Source organism: Mandrillus leucophaeus, unplaced genomic scaffold (genome assembly GCF_000951045.1).
Source record: "Mandrillus leucophaeus isolate KB7577 unplaced genomic scaffold, Mleu.le_1.0 Scaffold181, whole genome shotgun sequence".
In the NCBI taxonomy this organism is placed as follows: Eukaryota; Metazoa; Chordata; class Mammalia; order Primates; family Cercopithecidae; genus Mandrillus; species Mandrillus leucophaeus.
The window spans coordinates 1,797,358-1,818,700 of NW_012101821.1; the positions used below are offsets into that span (position 1 = coordinate 1,797,358).

Genomic DNA, 21,343 nt, shown 5'->3' on the forward strand with positions numbered 1-21,343 from the left:
CCATGAAAATATTTTGCTTAAGCAATCTTCTTTTCCTCAGCTTCCTCTATACCTCCTATAATATTCTTTTATCCTTCCTCTTGGCACACTCTTTGAATTTTAAACCGAAAGTGAGTCAGGTGATGATAGAGCATTTCCAAAGCGTTTGCTCTAATGATATTGTTGTTATTATTATTATTATTTTGAGACAGAATCTCTCTCTGTCACCAAGGCTGGAGTGCAGTGGCATGATCACGGGTCACTGCAGCCTTGACTTCCTGGGTTCCAGCGATCCTCCCACCTTGGCCTCCTGAGTGGCTGGGACCACAGGTGTGTGCCACCACACCTGGCTAATTGTTGTATGTTTTTGCACAGATGGGGTTTTGCCCTGTTGCTCAGGTTGGTCTCAAACTCCTGAGCTCAAGTAGTCCACCCACCTTGGCTTCCCAAAGTGCTGGGATTACAGGCATGAGCCACTGCGTCCAGCCCTCTAATGATATTAAAACAGGTGTTAACTTTTAGATATTTTTGTTTTCTTAGACGTGTTCTTTTAAAAGAAACTTCCTTGTTATCTAGCAGAAATAGTCAATCAGGCTCCTTTTTAGCCACAAAATTGATATCTAACACTTTACCATTACTGGGGTGTTACAGCCATTTAGCACACTTTTTTTCTTCAATGTATTTTATTGTAAATTCTCAAGTTATAATGTTATAAGAAAAGAGCAGCTAAAATAATGGGGGAATAGATGCAGTATCATTGAAAAACAAACTAAAAATATAAATGCTATAGTCTAAAAATTAAAAGTCTAAAAGGGACTGAAAATGCAATATCTGAAATTATTAATCACTTTGACAGGTTTATGATCTTCACTAAGATCTGGGGTTCTAAGAATATGCTATTGCTTTGAATTGCGGGAGAAGTAAATTTACTACAAATAAACTTCAGTAAAGAGATGTTTTTGTTAGAAATAGACTTGGCTGTCAGGCATGGTGGCTCATACTTGTAATCCTAGCACTTTTGGGAGGTTGAGGTGGGAAGATTGCTTGAATGCAGGAGTTCAAGACCAGGCTGGGCAACATAGTGAGACCCCATGTCTACAAAAAATAAAACATTCACTAGCATGGTGGTATGCACTTGTAGTCCCAGATATTGAAAAGGCTGAGGTGGGAGGATCACTTGAGCCCAGGAGGTCAAGGCTGCCTTAAGCCATGATCACACCACTGCACTCCAGCCGAGGCAACAGAGTGAGACCCTGTCTCAAAACAACAGCAACATCAAAAAAGAAATAGGTTTGGCTGTGAGTAACAAAGAACTGAAAATAACAGCAGTTTAAACACGTTTAGAGTCATGTTTATTTCATGTTTAGGGAAAGAGACTAGAGGTAGCCAGCTCAAGAGTAGTTTAGTGGTTCTGCAATCATTAGGGCCCCAGGTTGCACTTCTGTCATCCTTAATATGGGACCCCATGGCCCAAGATAACTTCTTAGGCTCCAGCCATCCTTACAGTCAGGAGGAGGAAGTGGCACAAAGATACTTCTACAAGTAATACATGGTACTTTCGCCTAAATATCACTGGTCAGAACTTATGGCTGGGTGTGGTGGTTCATACCTGGAATCCCAGCACTTTTGGAGGCTGCAGCAGGAAGATTGCTTGAGACCAGGATTTCAAGACCAGCTTGGGAAACATACTGAAACCCCACCACTTCAAAATAAAAAATAAAAATAAAATTAGCCAGGTGTGGTGGCGTACACCTGTATTCCTAGCAACTCAAAAGTCTGTGGTGAGAGGATTGCTTAAACCTAGGAGTTAAAGGTTGCAGTAAGCTACGGTCATGCCACTGCACTGCAGCCTGGGTGACAGAGTGAGACTATGACTCAAACAAACAAAAACAAAAACAAAACTTAGGTGTCTAAAATGGGAGCACAGTTTTATTTGGGGATGATGAAAAAGTTCTGGAGATGGATGGTGGTGATATTATACAATAATCTGAAGGTGCTTAATGCGCTATAAACCAAAAATGTTTTAAATGGTAAACTTTATGTTATGTTTATTTTACCACAAACAAACAAACTTAGTCATCAAGAAGGAGGGGAGGCCAAAATGTGATCTTTATTTTGGATAGCCATTTTCCTCCTAAAAATTTGAGGTTCAATTACTAACGAAGAAAAAGAGGTTAAATATTGGGGAGTACCTAGCTTTGAAACACATGTAATAGCTGAAAATATAAAGGACAACAAACAAATGCACAAAAAAAGAAATACAGAAAGTCATACATGACCTATGAAGTGAATTAATAAGTGAGGATTGATAATAACACTTTTACTAGGGACAAAAAAAAGTAAAAGACCAATCTTTGGTATCTAATCCAGAATCCTTATATTCTTCTATTTGTTCAGTGGCATTGCCAAAGCATGGCATCAGGCATATTTTGGGGAAGGGTCTGGCCCGGTTATGTTGGATGAAGTACGCTGCACTGGGAATGAGCTTTCAATTGAGCAATGTCCGAAGAGCTCCTGGGGAGAGCATAACTGTGGCCATAAAGAAGATGCTGGAGTGTCCTGTACCCCTCTAACAGGTAAGGATTTTACTCCATTAATATACCAATTCTTGCCCCCAGTACCATGTGGGCCTGCCACAGCTTCCCTTTTCCTTAATTTGAACATTACCAAATGAGCATTCAAATAAATACACCAAATAAAACAAATAAAAAGTATGCAAACTATATTAAAATGCCATTTTTGTATTTGTAGTTACTCCTGTATTTTTCAATTTAAGGCAATATAGTCTTGTAAAGCTAGATCAGAAAATAAGACTTTGTTGCAGTATATAGTACCCACTAGTCAAAATCAGTGTGCAGTGATACATTCCAGATATTAGGTGTAATAATTCCATCTTTAGTCCATTCACCTGTTAACGTTTCTTGACTCAGAATGTGTTTAGAACTGGTATTGATGCAATTGTTGATTAAAGCACACTGTGAAAGAAACCAAGTTAACTTTGCTGTGCACAATTTTCAGGCTATTCCAAATGACAGCCTGCCTGTCAAAACGTGTCATGTGTTTTAAGAAGGGCATATGTGAGTACAAACTGGTGTGTGTGTATGTTAAACTTACATGTTTAGGGAAAAGAAGAAGGAAATGGACAAGGCAAGAGAAGTTGACTCATCAGAAACCATTTAGTAAAAAGAACTTGAAGAAAAAAATGTTTTGTTTACATATTTCTTTAGTGAAAATCAATAACTTGTTAGAATCTATGAAATACCAGATTTATATCTTTCTTTTGACATACTTCTATACATGCAGTGTTTTTATTAGCAGATTAACACATTAATACACCATAGAAATATATTTACACCAGCTTTTTAGCCAGAGTACTTCGTTGTTTTGAACTGCCATTTTCCCCTCCTTCAAAGGAGGATAGTCTTGTAACATTGCTGTGATGCTCAGATGAGATAATACATGTCCTAATGCTTTGCAGACAGTAAAGTGTTATATTAATAAATGGTTTGTTGCTCAGAGACCTTTACTTTAAAAGATCCCTGAGATTCATGAAAAGTATGACCCTTACCCAAGATTATTTATATTTTTCATTGAGAGTTTTTGGATTATTTTGGATGGAAATGGCTTTTAAATCTACTTTTTTGGAGTTAAATTTATTATACTATTTATCTGCTTAGAAGCTCTTTATAGAATTATAGGCAAATTAATTATTATTTGAGTTAATAAGATTCAAATTCAGATCTGTATTATCAATAAAAGAACAAAGGCGAGACATATCTTCCAGTTTTTATAATTCATGAATGCCTAACTAGTAATATATGCATTGACATGACAGACTGTCTTTTATCCAGAATAGTTTTTTCTGTCATCTTGTTTCAATATTTTTTTCATTTGCAGTTAAAATTCTAAGCTATTTCCAAGTTACTGTATTTTCTTTTTAAATTTAAATGACATGTATTGCTCCGACTTGAGACTAAAGTTATAGGAAATTTACCAAATATTACTTAATCTAGAGAAATCTAAATAGATACTTTGGAATTATATCAGGATACATTTTTCTACATAGAGAATAGGAGTACCAATAAAAAGGAAAGAAAAAAATATATATGCATGTATATTTTTTTCCCTCTGAGACGGAGTCTTGCTTTGTTGACCAGACTGGAGGGCAGTGGTGCAGTCTCAGCTCACTATAACCGCTGCCTCCTGGGCTCAAGCGAGTTTCCTGCCTCAGCCTCCCAAGTAGCTGGGATTACAGGTATGTGCCACCACACCAAGTGGAAAGAGTATTTTATTAGGACAGAAATGTGTTATGTCAAACTTCAGAAACAATGCAATAACTTCAGAGGGTCATTTAGCACAGATGTAGTATAAATTTAGCAAAAGGCCTAGAGCGAGGACTGAATATGGTGATATTTCTTGTGTAATGCAAATGTTTTGCCTTTTTCTTAAAGTTGATTTGCTTAGTCTCTGTGTCTCCTCCTTATCACAGATGGGGTCATCAGACTTGCAGGTGGGAAAGGCAGCCATGAGGGTCGCTTGGAGGTATATTACAGAGGCCAGTGGGGTACCGTCTGTGATGATGGCTGGACTGAGCTGAATACTTACGTGGTTTGTCGACAGTTGGGATTTAAGTAAGGTTCATTAATGTAAAGGCAGTTAAATGCCAGATTATATTGTTAAAAGTCTTATTATGTTAATCCCTACTTGTAATTTTTATAATAATAAAAATACATGTTCTCTCTTACCTGTGTATGGAAGTACAACAATGAAAAATAATGACATTTTCTAAGATGATGAAGAACCACCTCTTGCTGTTTATTTCATTTACCTTTCCTGCCATAACCCCTCTTCTTGAATAACTAGTTGAAGCCTGGGTGACCTCTAAGTCCCCTTGTGTCTGTTCAAGAAAGACTTTGAATGCTCATTTTTATTCTGACACGTCATTACTATTGGGTGTTTTTAGTTTTGACATCATTGTATAAAATTGCAGAGAAGTCCAGTGTCAAATGCTTTGGTATCACATTATTCTCTTTCTCAGAATGTGATGATAATTATCACTTTTATTTGAGAAAAACAGCCCTCTTGTTAGGAGATGACCTTTAGAACTTGCTTTTGACCTCACTCTCTTAAAAGCTGAGTATCACACTTTGGGACATATATTTTATGTCACGCACATAATGCATTCCATAGTAAAGACTTAAGTTGGTCAAAGTAACTGCAAATGATGCTTTTGAGTTAAATATTTGAGTGAAAGCTATGAATGCCCATTCTTTCTTGTTTTCCATATTTCTCTGTCATGCTTGAAGTAATTGTCTTATGCTTAAAAAAACTGGCAAAATTATTTCATTTTAGCTTGATTAGAGCTGATTGCAGATATTCACTACACTTTAAAATCATACCTTCATTCAAGCTAGGCAAAGTCATGTTAAACATATATTTTAAAATTTATGAAAGTAATGTAAAACCATTGGAAAATGATGAAAATAAAAAACTCCATATTTTTTTATCCTTATGCTATCATTATAATTTGGGTACATAACTTCATATCAGCTCTAGTAATGGACATGTAATTTTTATCCACATTTTTAACCTTATATTGCTATAGTCACAATTTTTAATGATAACAGTATCCATCAAGTTTTCATACTCTAATTTACTTAATATTAGGTTAGCTTAATTTTTCCTATGATAAGTAATGCTGTCATGAAGATACAATATTCATATAATTTCCCCCTATTTTGTCTTTTTTTGGGCAGAGAAGTTACTGTAATTTTTGGGTAAAAGGGTATAATAGCCAAATAAATACAATATACTGACAATTGATAAGAATTACTTAATAAATATCACTTTATATTTAAGTGAATCTCTGTTAGACTGCCAACTATACTCTGTTTTCACAGATTTAGAGAGATTCATAAAATCATGTTATTTCTATTTATTTTCACATTTGGAGAGATTCATAATTCCTGCTATTTCTATTTTTCACATTTTTTTCCTTATTAATGAAAACACTTGACACTGATTTTTTCTTCATATTTTATTTTGTTTCACAAATCTATGCAGAGTATTCACATTAGTTTTAAAAATGTTCCCAATAATGTGTGTAAAAAGCTCTAAATGATTGTGTTAGAAGGCAGTCAAAGCATGTGCTACATTTGTTTCTAGTTTACAGAGGAATTTTTGAAAGAGAATATTCTTTTGTAATGAGAAAAAGTAAACTTTGGGTTTCTTTGTATAAATGCAATTCCAAAATAAAATGACTTCCTGTTATCTGTTACGTAGTTGCTATGGATAGATGATAATCTAATGTATTTTGTGAAAAAATGGTCTATAAATTAAAAGTGAACAATATGCGATTTAGGCTTATTACTTTTCTAGCCAAGGCTTGATTAGTCAGCAGTAGAAGGGAGAAAAGCCGTAGAATGATTAAAAAGCTTCATTGTTTTAATTTTTTAAAATATTCATTTTGTCAAATAAATTTAATAAATACTTGCATAGAAAAAAATGAAGAAAATTCATGTCAGATAGAAAGATCTCTTCGTATTCTTAGTACAGAAATAATAAAACATCAAGTAAGGGAATTATTATTATGAGTAAGAGTTGGATCTTACGGACTGTTAGAACTGAAAGACGTCTTAAAGATTTGTAAGCTCAGTGACTTCTGGAGGTTTGGATTTTATGGGACAAAAGGAAATAAAATTGGGAAGATGAAAGAAGGTGCAGATTTACTTAATTTCTAAGTTAAAAAAAATTTCAGGTCTCCTATTTCTTCAGCATATATGTTTATTATACATTTAGGTTTTGTTTCTGTAGTGCAGTGTTACAAATAAACTCAATTGGAACACAAATATAATTGATAAAAATTTTTAAGCTTCAATTTGTATACCTTACGAAAAGCTAAGAATATTATAATTCTGATTTTGATGGGCTGAAATCTAAATTTAATCATAGATTAGGTATAGTGCTTGAGCAATCAGTGAACTAATCCACCCTTTTCATTTTGAAAGAGAGAAAACCAAAGAAAAGCTGCTGAAATCAAATGAGGTAGAGGGAGCATCAGAAGCAAAACGAGACAAGTGTTCTCGCTTTCTGGTCATAATTTCTGTGGTCAGGAATTTGAGATTGATCTCTTTGCATTCTCTCTGATTGGTTTTGTAGACAAAACACAAGAATGAATGGGGAAAAAGTATTAATTTCTCATTTGTTATTCATTGAAATAATCAAACATTTTTAAGGTGATTAAAACATGTGATGGAGCAAACATAGCTCTAAACTGAGTCCCCAAGGTAGGAGAAAGAACAGATACTTCCCCTCTGAAGTCATGTCACTGAGCTAGGTTGCCTGTGTTAAATGTTTTGTGGTTCCCTGAACCAAGATAGAGCAGTTCTACACACAGTGTTTATTTAATTGTCGCAGATATGGTAAACAAGCATCTGCCAACCATTTTGAAGAAAGCACAGGGCCCATATGGTTGGATGATGTCAGCTGCTCAGGAAAGGAAACCAGATTTCTTCAGTGTTCCAGGCGACAGTGGGGACAGCATGACTGCAGCCACCGCGAAGATGTTAGCATTGCCTGCTACCCTGGCAGCGAGGGACACAGGCTCTCTCTGGGTGAGGACTGACTGCGGCTCTCAAGTTTCCATCATTCAGTACGCTTGTACCTCTAACCACTGGCCTTGAATGTGAAGTGTTTCTCATCTTTGGCTTTTTTGGGGGGTCTATTTCCCATAACTGTCTAATTTTCAGTAATTTTTATGCAGAGAAAACTAATCTTTTGAGTCTCTACACCAACATTATGAAATTTCTACCCCTAAGTTATTTTTCTTTACTTAGAAAATTAAGTTTCTCACTAAAAATGCTTACAATCATCTGTATCTGAAAAATGGAATAAAGAAGCTGCAGTATCTATTCCCCTTACTCCTTGATCACTTACTCTGATTTTCGTTTACCTTGAATTCTAGTGAGCTATTTGGGACAGGATTTAAAATAAGAATATTCTCCTCTCCCTGTCTCATGGTTCATTTCTTCTCTAGTCCTTGTCATTCATTGGTCACCACCATCCATTGCTCTTTTAAGTTTCTCAGTGGTCTTCTAAGTGAATTAATTAAAGTTAATAGCTCACCCATCTTTCTAACGTAACTTATTGTTTTAGAAACCCATCAGGGATCTCTGTTACTCTTCATTTATATTTTTTTAGACTTGTTGGATAAAAGGTAACTAGCTCCTCTAACTGTATTGAAACAATTATGGATAAAGATCCTCTTGAGAGTAGAGAGCAATTAAACATTCTTGATAAATTTCTTAATGTCTGGTGAGGAGGGCAGAATATAGATGAATGAAAAATACAGAGGGAAATAGTCAAAATACTTTGTAGTATGCTATCACAGCTTTATGTGTGTGTGTGTGAGAGAGAGAGAGTGAGTGTGTGTGTGTGTGTGTATGTGAATAGATGTTAAAATAGCCTTAGGTGGTCTTTACTTTTAACCTTGGATTGAATCAATTCCTTTGTATTCTCCTGTTTGGAGACTGTGAAGCTGAAATCTTCATATTATAAAATAACAAAACTTTTTTGAATCTCAGAGTATTAACCATATTACACACTTTAAATTTGTCAGAGTCTGTGGCTGATTCCTCATTGTACTTTACACTGTGAAAGCTTGGTGACACTGCATTAATCTAGCATTATACCAAGTAGAAATACATGTTTTTATTCCATCCCTTTCAGGCCATCTTTCCATTTTTCTTTCTTTTCATTTTGTTTTCTTTTTCCCTTGCCCCTTTTTCTTATGAAAAATTTATGATCCTCCCAGAATTATGTGGTGGATGATTACATGTGGTTGAGGGAGATAGAACTTGTTTGCTGGAAATGGATTCTCTCAGCCCCAGATAGCAGGTTTTGGAATCATGGGATGATCTACGCAAATATGCTCTGTGAGCTCCCAGTGACGAAATACTGTGTGACCTGAGTTCTCTGTAGGCCTGTGTTGTTAAATGCATCATATGGTTGGAATAACAAATCTTTTCAGTTCCCTTGAAAATCTTTTTAATTCTAGGACTCTAGATGTGTTTTTTCAAAATTTAAAAACCTGAGGGTGATAATTATTAATAAAACATATGATCATTATTATGAATCTCTTCGGTTCTAATCTCAGTAATGTGTCTATTAACTAAAGTCGTTTGTCTGAAGAACATTACGTCTGAGCCAAATATCCTTTTGGGATAGAATCATGTTACTATTTGTTCATTCATAGATCATTGCTTCCACCTATTAAAAACTATATATTTAAAAGAGAAGCTTAGAGAAGGAGATAACGGAATAACGATATAAATAACAGCATTTCGGAAACAATGGAGATTTTTTACTTCTTTGGCACTGCAATGATGAGCTCTTGGACTGTTGCTGTTTTCAGCTATTTGAAGGCTAATTTCTGGACCTTAACCTTATATGTCAAGGGAAACTTCTCAAAATTAGTTACAGCCCTATAGATACTCTTTTGGGTCTGTAGTGGGTGGAATGCTCAAAAGTAGTATTCTAGGTTAGTAAAAGTAATTCTAGTAAGAATGCAGTTGCTGCCTATGTGAGTTGGGAGAAATTTCTGGAATGGTAAAAATATGGATTTCTCATTTTAATATTACATTAATTCTTAAGCTCAGATTATTAAGTCCTGGCAAAGATTTCTTTCCCAGTGAGGTTGTTGCCTCTTACTCAATTTTACAGTATAAAATTAGGCTTAATTACATTAATTAATTTATTTATTGAGACTGAGTCTCACTCTGTCACCCAGGCTGGAGTGCAATGGCGCAATCTCAGCTCACTGCAGCCTCCATCCCCTGGGTTCAAGCAATTCTCCTGCCTCAGCCTCCTGAGTAACTGGGATTACAGGCACCTGCCACCACGCCTGGCTAATATTTGTGTTTTTAGTAGAGATGGGGTTTTGCCATGTTGGCCAGGCTGGCCCCAAACTCCTGACCTCAGGTGATCTGCCTGCCTTGGCGCCCAAAGTGCTGGGATTACAGGCGTGAGCCACTGAGCCCAGCCTAAAATTAGGCTTTTAATGTGTATGTATGCATGTTAGAATTTATCTTTTTTTCTTTCTTTCTTTTTTTTTTTTTTTTTTTTTTGAGGCGGAGGCTTCACTCTGTCCCCCAGGCTGGAGTGCAGTGGCACCATCTCGGCTCACTGCAAGCTCCGCCTCCCGGGTTCGCGCCATTCTTCTACCTCAGCCTCCCGAGTAGCTGGGACTACAGGCGCTCGCCACCGCGCCCGGCTAATTTTTTGTATTTTAGTAGAGACGGGGTTTAACCATGTTAGCCAGGATGGTCTCGAACTCCTGACCTCGTGATCCACCCGCCTCGGCCTCCCAAAGTGCAGGGATTACAAGCGTGAGCCACCGCGCCCGGCCTAGAATTTATCTTTTTTTCTAACAGACAGTATTATTTTATAAAAATAATGTATTATGTTACAGGAAAAATTGAAGAAAACTACTGAAAGTCAACTTGAGATATATTTTAAAGATAACTGTATACCTATAGGATTGTTTAGGTTTCCCAAAAATTTTATCTATTTAAGATTTTAGAAATAAAACATGTTATGTGTTATTATTTCCATAACAACGCAAACTTAATAGTGACAACGTATGGATGGCATGACTTTTGTCATCCAATTTCCCTTCAAGAATTAAGAATTTAATGATTTTGTAGAATGAATGGCTAAAATTAGGTTCAGAAATATTTTATGCATTATTTTTACAAAGCCATGCAAGTTAGACTTTAAAAACACTTTATCATTTGTATTTTCAGAGTATATGAAAAAGTACCTATAAAACTACCAGAATGGAACATGTAGGTCTAATTTCATGTGCAAATGTTTTCTTAATTTTGAACCAAATATCCAAAAATGTAAAAAGTGAAAACTTTAAGAAAAGAATTTCATTTGTTTGATTTTGGTATCTGAGGATCACTTTTTCACTTTCTGTTCTTGGAAAGAACTCCCGAATTTCAGATACATTAATAAGAAATACGAAGTTTCGATATTGTGTTTTATGACATAGCTGAAACTCCAAGTTTTTATTCAGCTAATAGTGAGCAGTGCATACATAGAGTTGGCACTCCATAAACATATGTGAGTTTGATTTTGCTATGTGATTCTGCTATATACTACCTGTCCCATGAAGTGAACATGATTAGGGATAGACACTGGGGAGCCAGCAACTCTTGGGGCAACACAGAAGGATGGAGAAGTAAAAAATGGGTCAGAAGAATAAAAATAGAATGTGTCCATCTTGCTAACAATATTTTCTTTTAGTTAACCAATGTTGATTTAGTAACTTCACATATTGGTTTAAACATATATTAAATAATATATTGCCCATTACCTGCAGACTTCTACCTCCTTAGTTCTACTGATAATTTTACCATGCTTTATTGTATTCCCTAAATCCTTACCAATAAATTTTGGCCCTGAAGCTGGAGACCCTTCTAGTAACTAGGTAATCAGATGTGTGAGTGTTAGCTTGCTTGGGTTGCTGTAACAAAGTTCCACAGAGGTGGCTTAAACACAGATATTTATTGTTTCACAGTTCTGGGGGCTAGGAGTCCACAATCAAATGTCAGTAGGGTTCATTCCTTCAAAAAGAACTGTGAGGGAATGGCTGTGTGAGAGAGAGATGCTCCGGGCCTCTCTCCTTAGCTTGTATATGGCAGTCCTCTCCCCATGTCTCTTCACATCATCCTCTTCATGTCCAAATTTCTCCATTTTATGGGAATAGCAGCATATCTGATTAGGGCCCACCCTAATGACCTCACAATTCAACCCATGCAAGTCACAGTGAGGAGTTTCAATTCAACATCATAATTATTGGTGTGGTGATACGTGACACTTTACAAATCCCTTCATTTGTATTAACTTAGATAAATCTTAATTTGCTAGAGTTCAGTTTCTCAACTTTTAAGTCAGTAATTTTTGTGACTTAATTCTTTCCCTTAAAATCAATAGAAAGCCTTAGATGGAAATTGTCCCTATTTACTGCTTTTCTTTTTTTTTCTTTTTCTTTCTTTTTTTGCCTCCTCCAGCATTAGACTTCAATCAAGTTACCTAACTATGAATGCCAAGGTTGTGTCTGTTTCTATCTTCCTAAAAATCTTGACTTTGGAGTATAAACTTCTAGCTCTGTTCATGGATAAATGAACAGACATGAAGCAAAAACAACCTCAAGTTAATGTTCTTTTACTATTTAGAAGTAAGGTGTAATAAAGTAACTCACGGTTTTATAATGCCATTCATTCATTCAACAAACAGTGATTGCCTATCCTCTATATGCCAGGCACTGTTCCACAGTCTGGGGATACAAGGTTGAGCAAGGTGAGCACTTTGAATTCAAGGCTGCAAGAGACACTGCAAAAATGAATAAAATTTTTATTGATATATCTCCTCTCTCTCAAAAAAAGTATTTCCCATCTGATTTTATAGCTGATTTAAAAAGAACAATTGTGTTTTGTAGAGTCGCTCATGCTTTAGCATCAGTTTGCTGGTTTGGGCTGTTCTAATACTTTTGAATCATGACTTAGGTTTTCCTGTCAGACTGATGGATGGAGAAAATAAGAAAGAAGGACGAGTGGAAGTTTTTATCAATGGCCAGTGGGGAACAATCTGTGATGATGGATGGACTGATAAGGATGCAGCTGTGATCTGTCGTCAACTTGGCTATAAGTAAGGAAAACCTAATTATTTGGGATGGTTACTGATGAGCATATCTGAATTTTTAAATGCTTATTTTAATGAGTTACCTCTTACTTAAAACGAGCTTCTGTCATTCATTTGAAAATAGTGGCCGCATATTGTTTTGATCCAGAATTAAAAAGAAGTAATAAGTAGATCCTCTTCACATTTTTCTATCTTCTCACAAGAAATATTATGTCACATAAGAAATGTAGCTTTTTATCTAATAACAAAATCGTCTAATAACTCTGACTAGTCATAATACTGCTTGTATCAGCTGCTCTCAGTTAACCTTTTCTCTGTGATAAATGTTTCAACATTGTAGCCTTTTAAGGGACTCTAGAGTTATTGAAATTACTGTTGGTTCTCATTTTTCTTGGTAGTTATAAAGTCGCTGTGGACACGGAATTAGCAAATGCTGAGCCATTGCTCCTAGAGTTGAGGTCACTGCTCTCCATTCTTGTTTCAGCTTTCATACTTGTAAACAGTTGTCCTTTTTTACGGTTTGTGTGGTGCCAAATATTTTTTTTTTTTTTTTTTGCATTTCTGTGCTTTCTTTGCTGATGACTTCACTGTTTAAAATGGCCCCCATTTGTAGTACCGAAGTGCTGTGTAGTGTTCCTAAGTGCAGAAAGGCTGTGATGTGACTTTGAGAGAAAATGCATGCATTAGATAAGCTTCACTCAGGCGTGAGTTACAATAAGAACATGGCACTAAATAGAATGTGAAAAGGACACGTGTTTACAATATGAAAGGAGGAAAAAAGAAGGCAGGTCATCTCCTGTTGGTTAGACTTCAGCTGGGTAATTTAAAATTTTACTTGGTTCTGCATATGTCATGAATGACTGTGAAAGCACCCTAAGTAATGATTTTGAAGTGACAAAAATATGGAAAATGTTATAATGCAGAGGGTTATAAATTTAAGATAATATATATAAATTGCCTAGCTCAGAGTAGATTACTAATAGTAATTTGGATTTAAAAATATATCCTTAATTGTATATCTGTGTGCATCTTAAATATTGAACAGTTCATATGGTTATTTTCTATAAATAATACACGTTTATTTTAAAAAGCATTTCTGTTTTAATAAAAGTTAAAATGTTGGGGGTAAACTTCAGCTGTGATCTGTCATCGGCTTGGCTATAAGTAAGGAAAACCTAATTATTTGGGATGGTTACTGATGAGCATATCTGAATTTTTAAATGCTTATTCTAAAGAGTTACTTCTTACTTAAAATGAGCTTCTGTCATTCATTTGAAAATACTGGCCACATATTGATTTGATTTGATTGTTTCTGGTTACTCGATACTACTTCAATTTATGGCATAATTTTGGACCCAGTTGCAATTCCAGTTGTCCTACAGCCAATTAACCCTTCATTTGTGATATAAATTTTCAATTTTCAGAATATGGGACAGTAAAGTAGGGAGAGTCTACATTAGATGTGAAAGTGAATTTAGTCAGTGATTAATTTTAAATATATTTTGCTCACTGTGTTTCTATCACTCCTTTTTCCATTTGAAAAAGAAATTACATTCCCAATACATTTCCTCACCCAAAATCAGCCATTAAAAGATACTGCTCTTTAAGACTGGTTTCTTGGCCATATTTTAATTTTATTGTTTTGGTGGAGGTGATCCAAGAAGCCTAGTATTACCTTTGGAAATACAAAGGGAAGGATTGCCACCAAAGTTGATCTTCAAATTGTGTCTCAGCTAAGTTTAAGGAGAAAAAAATATCCTAAACGTGTTCATCAAGCATCATCAATACACACATAATTGTGTGTTATTACTTGAATTTCTTTCTAAATTGTTGATTGCTTTTTATTTATCATCATTGATATAGTTTGGACATTTGTCCCCACCCAAATCTCATGTTGAGATGTAATCCATAATATTGGAGGTGGGATCTGGTGGGAGGTGTTTGGATCATGGGGGCAGATCCCTCCTGAATGGCTTAGGCCATCCCCTTGCTGATAAATGAGCTCATGCCCTGAGTTCACATGAGATCTGGTTGTTTAAAAGTGTATGGCACCCTTCCACCCTGCTTTCTGCTGCTACTTTTGCTGTGTGACTTGTCTGTTCCCCCTTCACTTTCTGCCATGATTGAAAACTCCCTGGGCTTCAGCAAAAGCCAAGCAGATGCCAGCACCAAGCTTCCTGTAAAGCCTGTAGAGCTATGAGCCAATTAAACCTCTTTTCTTTATAAATTACACAGTCACAGGTATTTCTTTATAGCAATGGAAGAATGGCCTAACACAATCACTCAGTCCATTTAGCATTTAACTCAAAAGTGAATTTAGCCTCATGTTAGGATGGCTATGATCAAAACAACAAAGAGTAGCAACTGTTAGTGAGGATGTGGAGAAACTGGAACCCTTATACACTGTTGGTGGGAATGTAGAATGGTACAGCCACTGTGGAAAATAATATGGAAACAGTATGGAAAATAGTTCCTTAAAAAGTTAAAAGTAGAACTACCATATGATCTAGATATCCCATTTTTGGGTATATGGCCGAAATAATTGAAATTAGAACGTCAAAGAAATATCTGCACTCCCATGTTCAATGCAGCATTATTTGCAATAGCCAGGATATAGAAACAGCCTAAATGAGTGGATGAAGAAAACGTGGTATGCATATATATACAGTTACTGAAAGACAAATACTACATGATTCCACTTATATGATATATCTAAAATAGTCAAACTTATGGAAGCAGAAATAGAATGGTGGTTATCAGGGGTTGGGAGGAGAAGAAAATGGGAAATTATTTTTCAATGGATATAAAGTTTCTGTCATGCAAGATGAATAAGTTCTAAAGATCTACTGTACAATATAGTACCTATAGTTAATAATATGGTACTATATACTTCAAAATATGCTGAGGGTATAGATCTTATTTGTGTTCTTACCAAAACCAAATGAAAACCAAAACAGAACATAAAGAACAAAACAAACAAACAAACCTCAGAAAAGAACACAAGGAAATTTTTGGAGGTGAAGGATATATTTAGCACCTTGGTTGTGGTAATGGTACCACAGATACATGCATATGTCCAAACTGATGAAGATTTTTTATATCAATTATACCTCATTAAAGCAGAAAAAAGTGATTTTAAATGAGAAACACAATCTAGATTAAGTGAACAAAGTTTGTTGCAGCTTTCAATATTTCTGTAATACTTATCAAGAAAAGCATCAAAAGACTTTATAATCGTGTTTTAAATAGTCTTATAAGTAATTCAGTAATTTCATGTTACCGTAACAAACTAGATAACATAATTTGCAATTTGCCATCAAATAGTATTTAAATGAGAATTGTTTAGCTATTTGATTAATCTAAATATACTTGCATATTTTTATAATTTCCTGCTGAGGGGAAATTGGATTTCATATAAGAACATATGTATATAAATAATTTTCATCATGTCTATTTTGAATCACAAAAAATATTTAATAAAGGGCTTATTTGTAGAAATGAATCCAGGAAACTTTGAAGCTGTTATAAGGTTTGAGCCTCATAAATAGGAATTTCAGAGATCTCTCCTCCAGCCAGTCCTTGGAAACACTGAGAATCAAAATAGTATTAGAAAGCCTTTTAATAATGGGAAAGACAGAAATGAGATAATAAAAAAGGAAATGTGAATGGTAACTAATACAGATCCGATTAAAGTGAACAGAAAGCAAAAGGCATTATTTAATGATGCATTACATAATGTCTGACAAAGTCTAGTATATGAGCATATTGTTTGTAGATTGTTGATAGAGAATGTGTTGAGATCAGTTAAATTCATTGAGATATACTAAGTAGTCATGATAGAAATTCCATTGTTTACACTTTATGTGGATCCATTAGCATATGTTCCAGTATAATGCTGTTTTTGAACATATTTGTTAGCATATTAATCCTTAAAAAATTTTTAAAAATTGTATATTCTTACTGCTTTAGTAGAGATCTAAAATTAAGTATATCTGGTATCTATTTTACATTTAAATAGCTGCAAAGGACTTAATTTCTGGCATATTTGTATGACATTTGAATATAAAACAGTTACACCACTCTTAATTATATTCAGTAAATTATAAATATAGTAATTTGATTCTGCTATCCATTTAAAAAAAATACATGAACAAAAGATACTTCTTTGACCAGAAATTTTACAGTTTTTTATTCTCCTTGAAATCGTATTTTAAATTTTCTTCCCCCACGGAATCTCAATGTTATTATGCCTTTAAAAATATGTGTGTATATGTATATACACACACATATATGCACACATACACATATACATATACACGTGTGTGCATATATACAGCTATATGCACACATATGTACATGGAGACAGAGAAAAGTTATGCTAGGAAGTTTCAGGTGTCTCTAGATTTTGTAATTTCTAGTATACAACTGATAATAAAAAACAAAAAATTTAATAAAATTATTAAATAATTATTAAACATAGAAAATAAAAGTTTACCAAAGCTCTCATTTCTTAATTAGACCAATGGGTTGGGTTTGTGTTGCTTGGATTAAGAAAGCTTCATTGCTATCATATATTTTGAATTTTTCTTTTGTCTGCTTTAGAGGCTTTCAAACTTTGGAGGAATGCACTGTGGTAGGATTTGGAATGAATGCAAGATACGCTTTTTGTGAAGTGAGAGAAGGGAAATTTTGAAAGAGAAGTTTGATCTTGATAGCAGCAAGATTATTTTTAAGAAAGAATACATGTGAAATTTGAGGATATAAAAATTGATTCCTTTAGAGTCTGTATCTCTTGGAAAGTTATTATCTACCAGGAGCACTTGACATCCAGTTTAAAGACTAGTTATTAGAAACCGTTGTGTCATTGAAATTTTCAGCTATGAATTACTAGATTCAGTAAGCCCATGAGAAGCGTTTTTCTATGATGGCAGAGTCCTTAATTGTCTAAAGAAAGAGTAGTCAAAAGAAAATATGTTAGATTTCACTATATCAATGAGAATTTCTTTAATCATGTGCTGTTATTAGTTAAAATGTTCTCTAATTTCAACTTATTGATGTATCTAAAATGGTGCTTTTTTTTAGTCTGTAAGTTGATCATTTGCTAAGAAATGATGCTTTTGGTTTATTTAAATGAGTTAAATTTTATTTTCTGTATGTTTACTTCTACCTGCCATCTAGTTTTATGTTATTTATCATGCTTTATTTTCTGTTTTTTTTTTTGTGTGTGTGTAATCATCTGATTTTTTGATTTGCACAATTAATTCAATTTTCAATTTTCATTTTTTCTCAGTGGTCTAGAAATTCAACATTCTTATTGTTTTTCTAGAAGTTCTTTTTAAATTTTTAGCAAGCATACTGAAACATATTTTCTTAATAATTTCAAAAATTATTATCTGTAACTTCTCCTTCCTGAAAAAGATAAAGACATTTAACATACTGTTGTTTACTTTCTACCTCCACCCATTCTCACCTCTGAAACTGCTGGGAAAAATCTGAAATTTTTGTTTCCAAATTCTCTTAATTTTTTATTGTCTTCAAATTATGCCGATTTGAACTTCAAATTTCTTTACATTATATCTACACATTATCAGCAATTATTTTTATTTTTAAAGAAGGTTAATAAACAACAGTCTTAACAATCTTATTCAATTTTGCCTAAGAAAAAGGAGAGACAAGCAAATAAACATAGAGAACAGAAAAGAAATTTAAGCACAGATATATAGAAAGTTAAACAAAAACCCTAGTAGATTAATAATACAGCTGGGCACGGCGGCTCATGCCTGTAATCCCAGCACTTTGGGAGGCTGAGGCCGGCAGATCTCTCGAGGCCAGAAGTTCAAGACCAGCCTGGCAACATGGTGAAACCCCGTCTGTACTAAAAATACAAAAATTAGCTGGCTGTGGTGGCTTATGCCTCTAATCCCAGCCACTTGGGAGGCTGAGGCAGGAGAATTGCTTGAACCAAGAAGGGAGAGGTTGCAGTAAGCCGAGATTGTGCCATTGCACTCCAGCCCTGGGCAACAGAGTGAGACTCCATCTCAAAAAAAAAAAAATAATAATAATAATAATAATATGAACTACTTTTAGCAAATACACTTGAAAATCTAGATGAAATGGATGATTATCTGGGAAACTACATTTTCAACAAAAACGTTATTATCAAAATTGATATAGGAGATAGAAAACCCAATTAGATTAATGGCTATGAAAGAAATGACTGATTTTTTTGCTGGACTTTTCACCAGTCCTTCAGAGACAGTTTCTGAATTGCATGAATTGTTGCAGAGCAAAGAAATGTATGGAAATCTTTCCATTCATTTTATGAAGCTAATTTAATTTGATTTCAAGACTAGGTAAGTGAACACAAAAAACAAAACTATACCTCAATCTAATGAATCTACATACAAAGTTATTTTGCTAACAAAATATTAGCAAATTTAATTCAACGATGTATTAGAAGAGCAATATATCACTAGTAAGTGCAGTCTGTTGTAGGAATGTAAGAGTGATTCAAACTGAGGCATCCAATTAATGTAATTCAGTGTGTCACCCATAAATATACAACAATTTTAAAAATGATTAAACAAATATGATCATGTTAAAAATGTTGAAAAGTTATATGATAAAATAAATATTCCTTCCTGAAATCTCTTAGGAAGCTGAGAACAAAATTAAACTGCTTTAATTTTATATCACAAATAAGCATCAAATAGGAACAAAAGAGTGCCTGCCATTACTGCAATGACAGCATTGTCTGGAGGTTGCACTAAAGCATTAAGAATTGAGGTATCAGTATTGAAAAGGAAGGGTCAGAATATTTATATGAATAATATGATTGTTCACCTAGAAAACCCAAGAGAATCAACTGGAAAGAGACTAGAACTAGTGTTTATTAATGTAACAAGATAAAACATAAATACTTAAAAGGCAGTGGTCTGCCTGTGGGATAAGTAGAAAATAAAAAGAAAAAAAAGATTTGTAGAAGTTACAAAAACTTTGTAAGAACTGAGACCTATGTGAAAAACCTAAGTCTTTACTAATGCTAGAAGACCTTATCAATGAAGAGACATACCGCAATCCTGAATGTGAAGACAAAATAGAAATAAATTTATACATCAAATACTATGCTAGTAAAAATCTTTCATTTTTCTTGGTGTGCATGTGGGATGGGGAGGGTGATTTGACTTCCAAATTCATCTGAAATCCAATCTATGTGGTACTGGCACAGGAATAGTTAAAGAGGTCAGTGACATTGCAGCAGTGGCTATCAACCTTGGTTGTAGATTGAAATCATTTTGGAACTTAAAAAAATACTATTCATTCTACTTTGATTCAAAGTGAGGTAAGGTTTAGGTTTTGCTATATTTTAAGTGTTTTCAAAGGCAATTCTGATGGGGAGCTAAGGTTGTGAATTACTGAACTATAAAGACCAAGAAATGGCTTGTGCACACATAGCTTGATAAATAAGAAAGCCTTTCAAATCAGCTGATTATTGGGACAACTACTTTAGGGACAAAAATAAAGCTAGATTTCTTATTAACATTAAACAGAAATAAATTTCAGACAGACAAGAACTGTGATATACAATAAATACATAAAATTAAAAAAGAATAATATAATAAATAATATAGTTAATTAATTTAAAAATAGAAAAAAATAGAATAAAACTTCTAGGAAGAAATGTAAGCTGCCCACAAAGATTTATGTATGAGGATATATATATATAATTGTAAGAAGTCTAATAATTTTAAAACACATGTGCAACAATGGAGAAATAACTTAGTTTTCTTTGCCAAAGTTTGATGCAGAAGTGTCTGCAGAAGAATCACCTAGAGCTTTGTTAAAAACAGATTACTGATTTTTTAAATGATTTCTTTGTATATTGTATGCCATTATTCTCTATTGGAAAGTATATTCACCAACAAATATATTTCTACAAATATCAACTTTTAAATTTATCTTTTCACTTTCCTTAGGGTAGTTTTTAGTAAAGCTACAGTCTTAATTTAATTTTTGCTAAGTTTATCAATTTTAAAATTTATAGTTTATACCCTTTATGTCCACTGTATTAAGTTTTTCCCTAACTTGAGATTTCAAGGATAGTTTTCCAGTAATTCATCTGGAAAGCTTTTGCGTTTGATAACTATTTCATTAATTTGCTTGAAAGCTTTTGCCTTTGATAACTGTTTCATTAATTTATCAGGAATTGAGTTCTAAATATGGCATTAGTTTGAAATATTTATTTCATTTAAATATTTTTGCATTTGCATACTTTAAAATGTGTTATTAAAACAAAAAAGTTAATAAACTAAAAGTAAGTCTGCCATCTAGTCATGATTCCTGTTTTTCTCTGTCTCTGTTAAAAATTGTATTTTTAGGCCAGGTGCAGCGGCTCACTCCTGTAATCCTAGCACTTTGAGAGGCCAAGGTGGATGGATTGCTTGAAGTCAGGAGTTTGAGATTAGCCTGGGCAACATGGTGAAACTCCGTTTCTACTACAAATACAAACAAATTAGCCAGGCATGGTGGCATGTGCCTGTAGTCCCAGTTACTTGTGGGGATGAGGTGAGAGGGTCTCTTGAGCCCAAGAGGTCAAGGCTGCTGTGAGCTGAGATCACGCCATTGCACTCCAGCCTGGGTGACAAAATGAGACTCTGTC

At 34.3% G+C, this 21,343-nt stretch overlaps 1 protein-coding gene across 1 annotated transcript in view; it reads left to right on the forward strand.

Annotated features, from left to right (window-relative positions):
• PRSS12 (protease, serine, 12 (neurotrypsin, motopsin)) overlaps positions 1-21,343 on the forward strand; it is a gene marked incomplete at its 5' end in the record, with an annotated part of 72,926 nt that overhangs the window by 32,852 nt on the left and 18,731 nt on the right. Inside the window, 4 exons of the mRNA XM_011977613.1 lie at positions 2,377-2,555; positions 4,469-4,610; positions 7,396-7,592; positions 12,549-12,690. Of these exons, the coding sequence (XP_011833003.1) occupies positions 2,377-2,555; positions 4,469-4,610; positions 7,396-7,592; positions 12,549-12,690 (660 nt within the window). The remainder of the gene's footprint in view (positions 1-2,376; positions 2,556-4,468; positions 4,611-7,395; positions 7,593-12,548; positions 12,691-21,343) is intronic.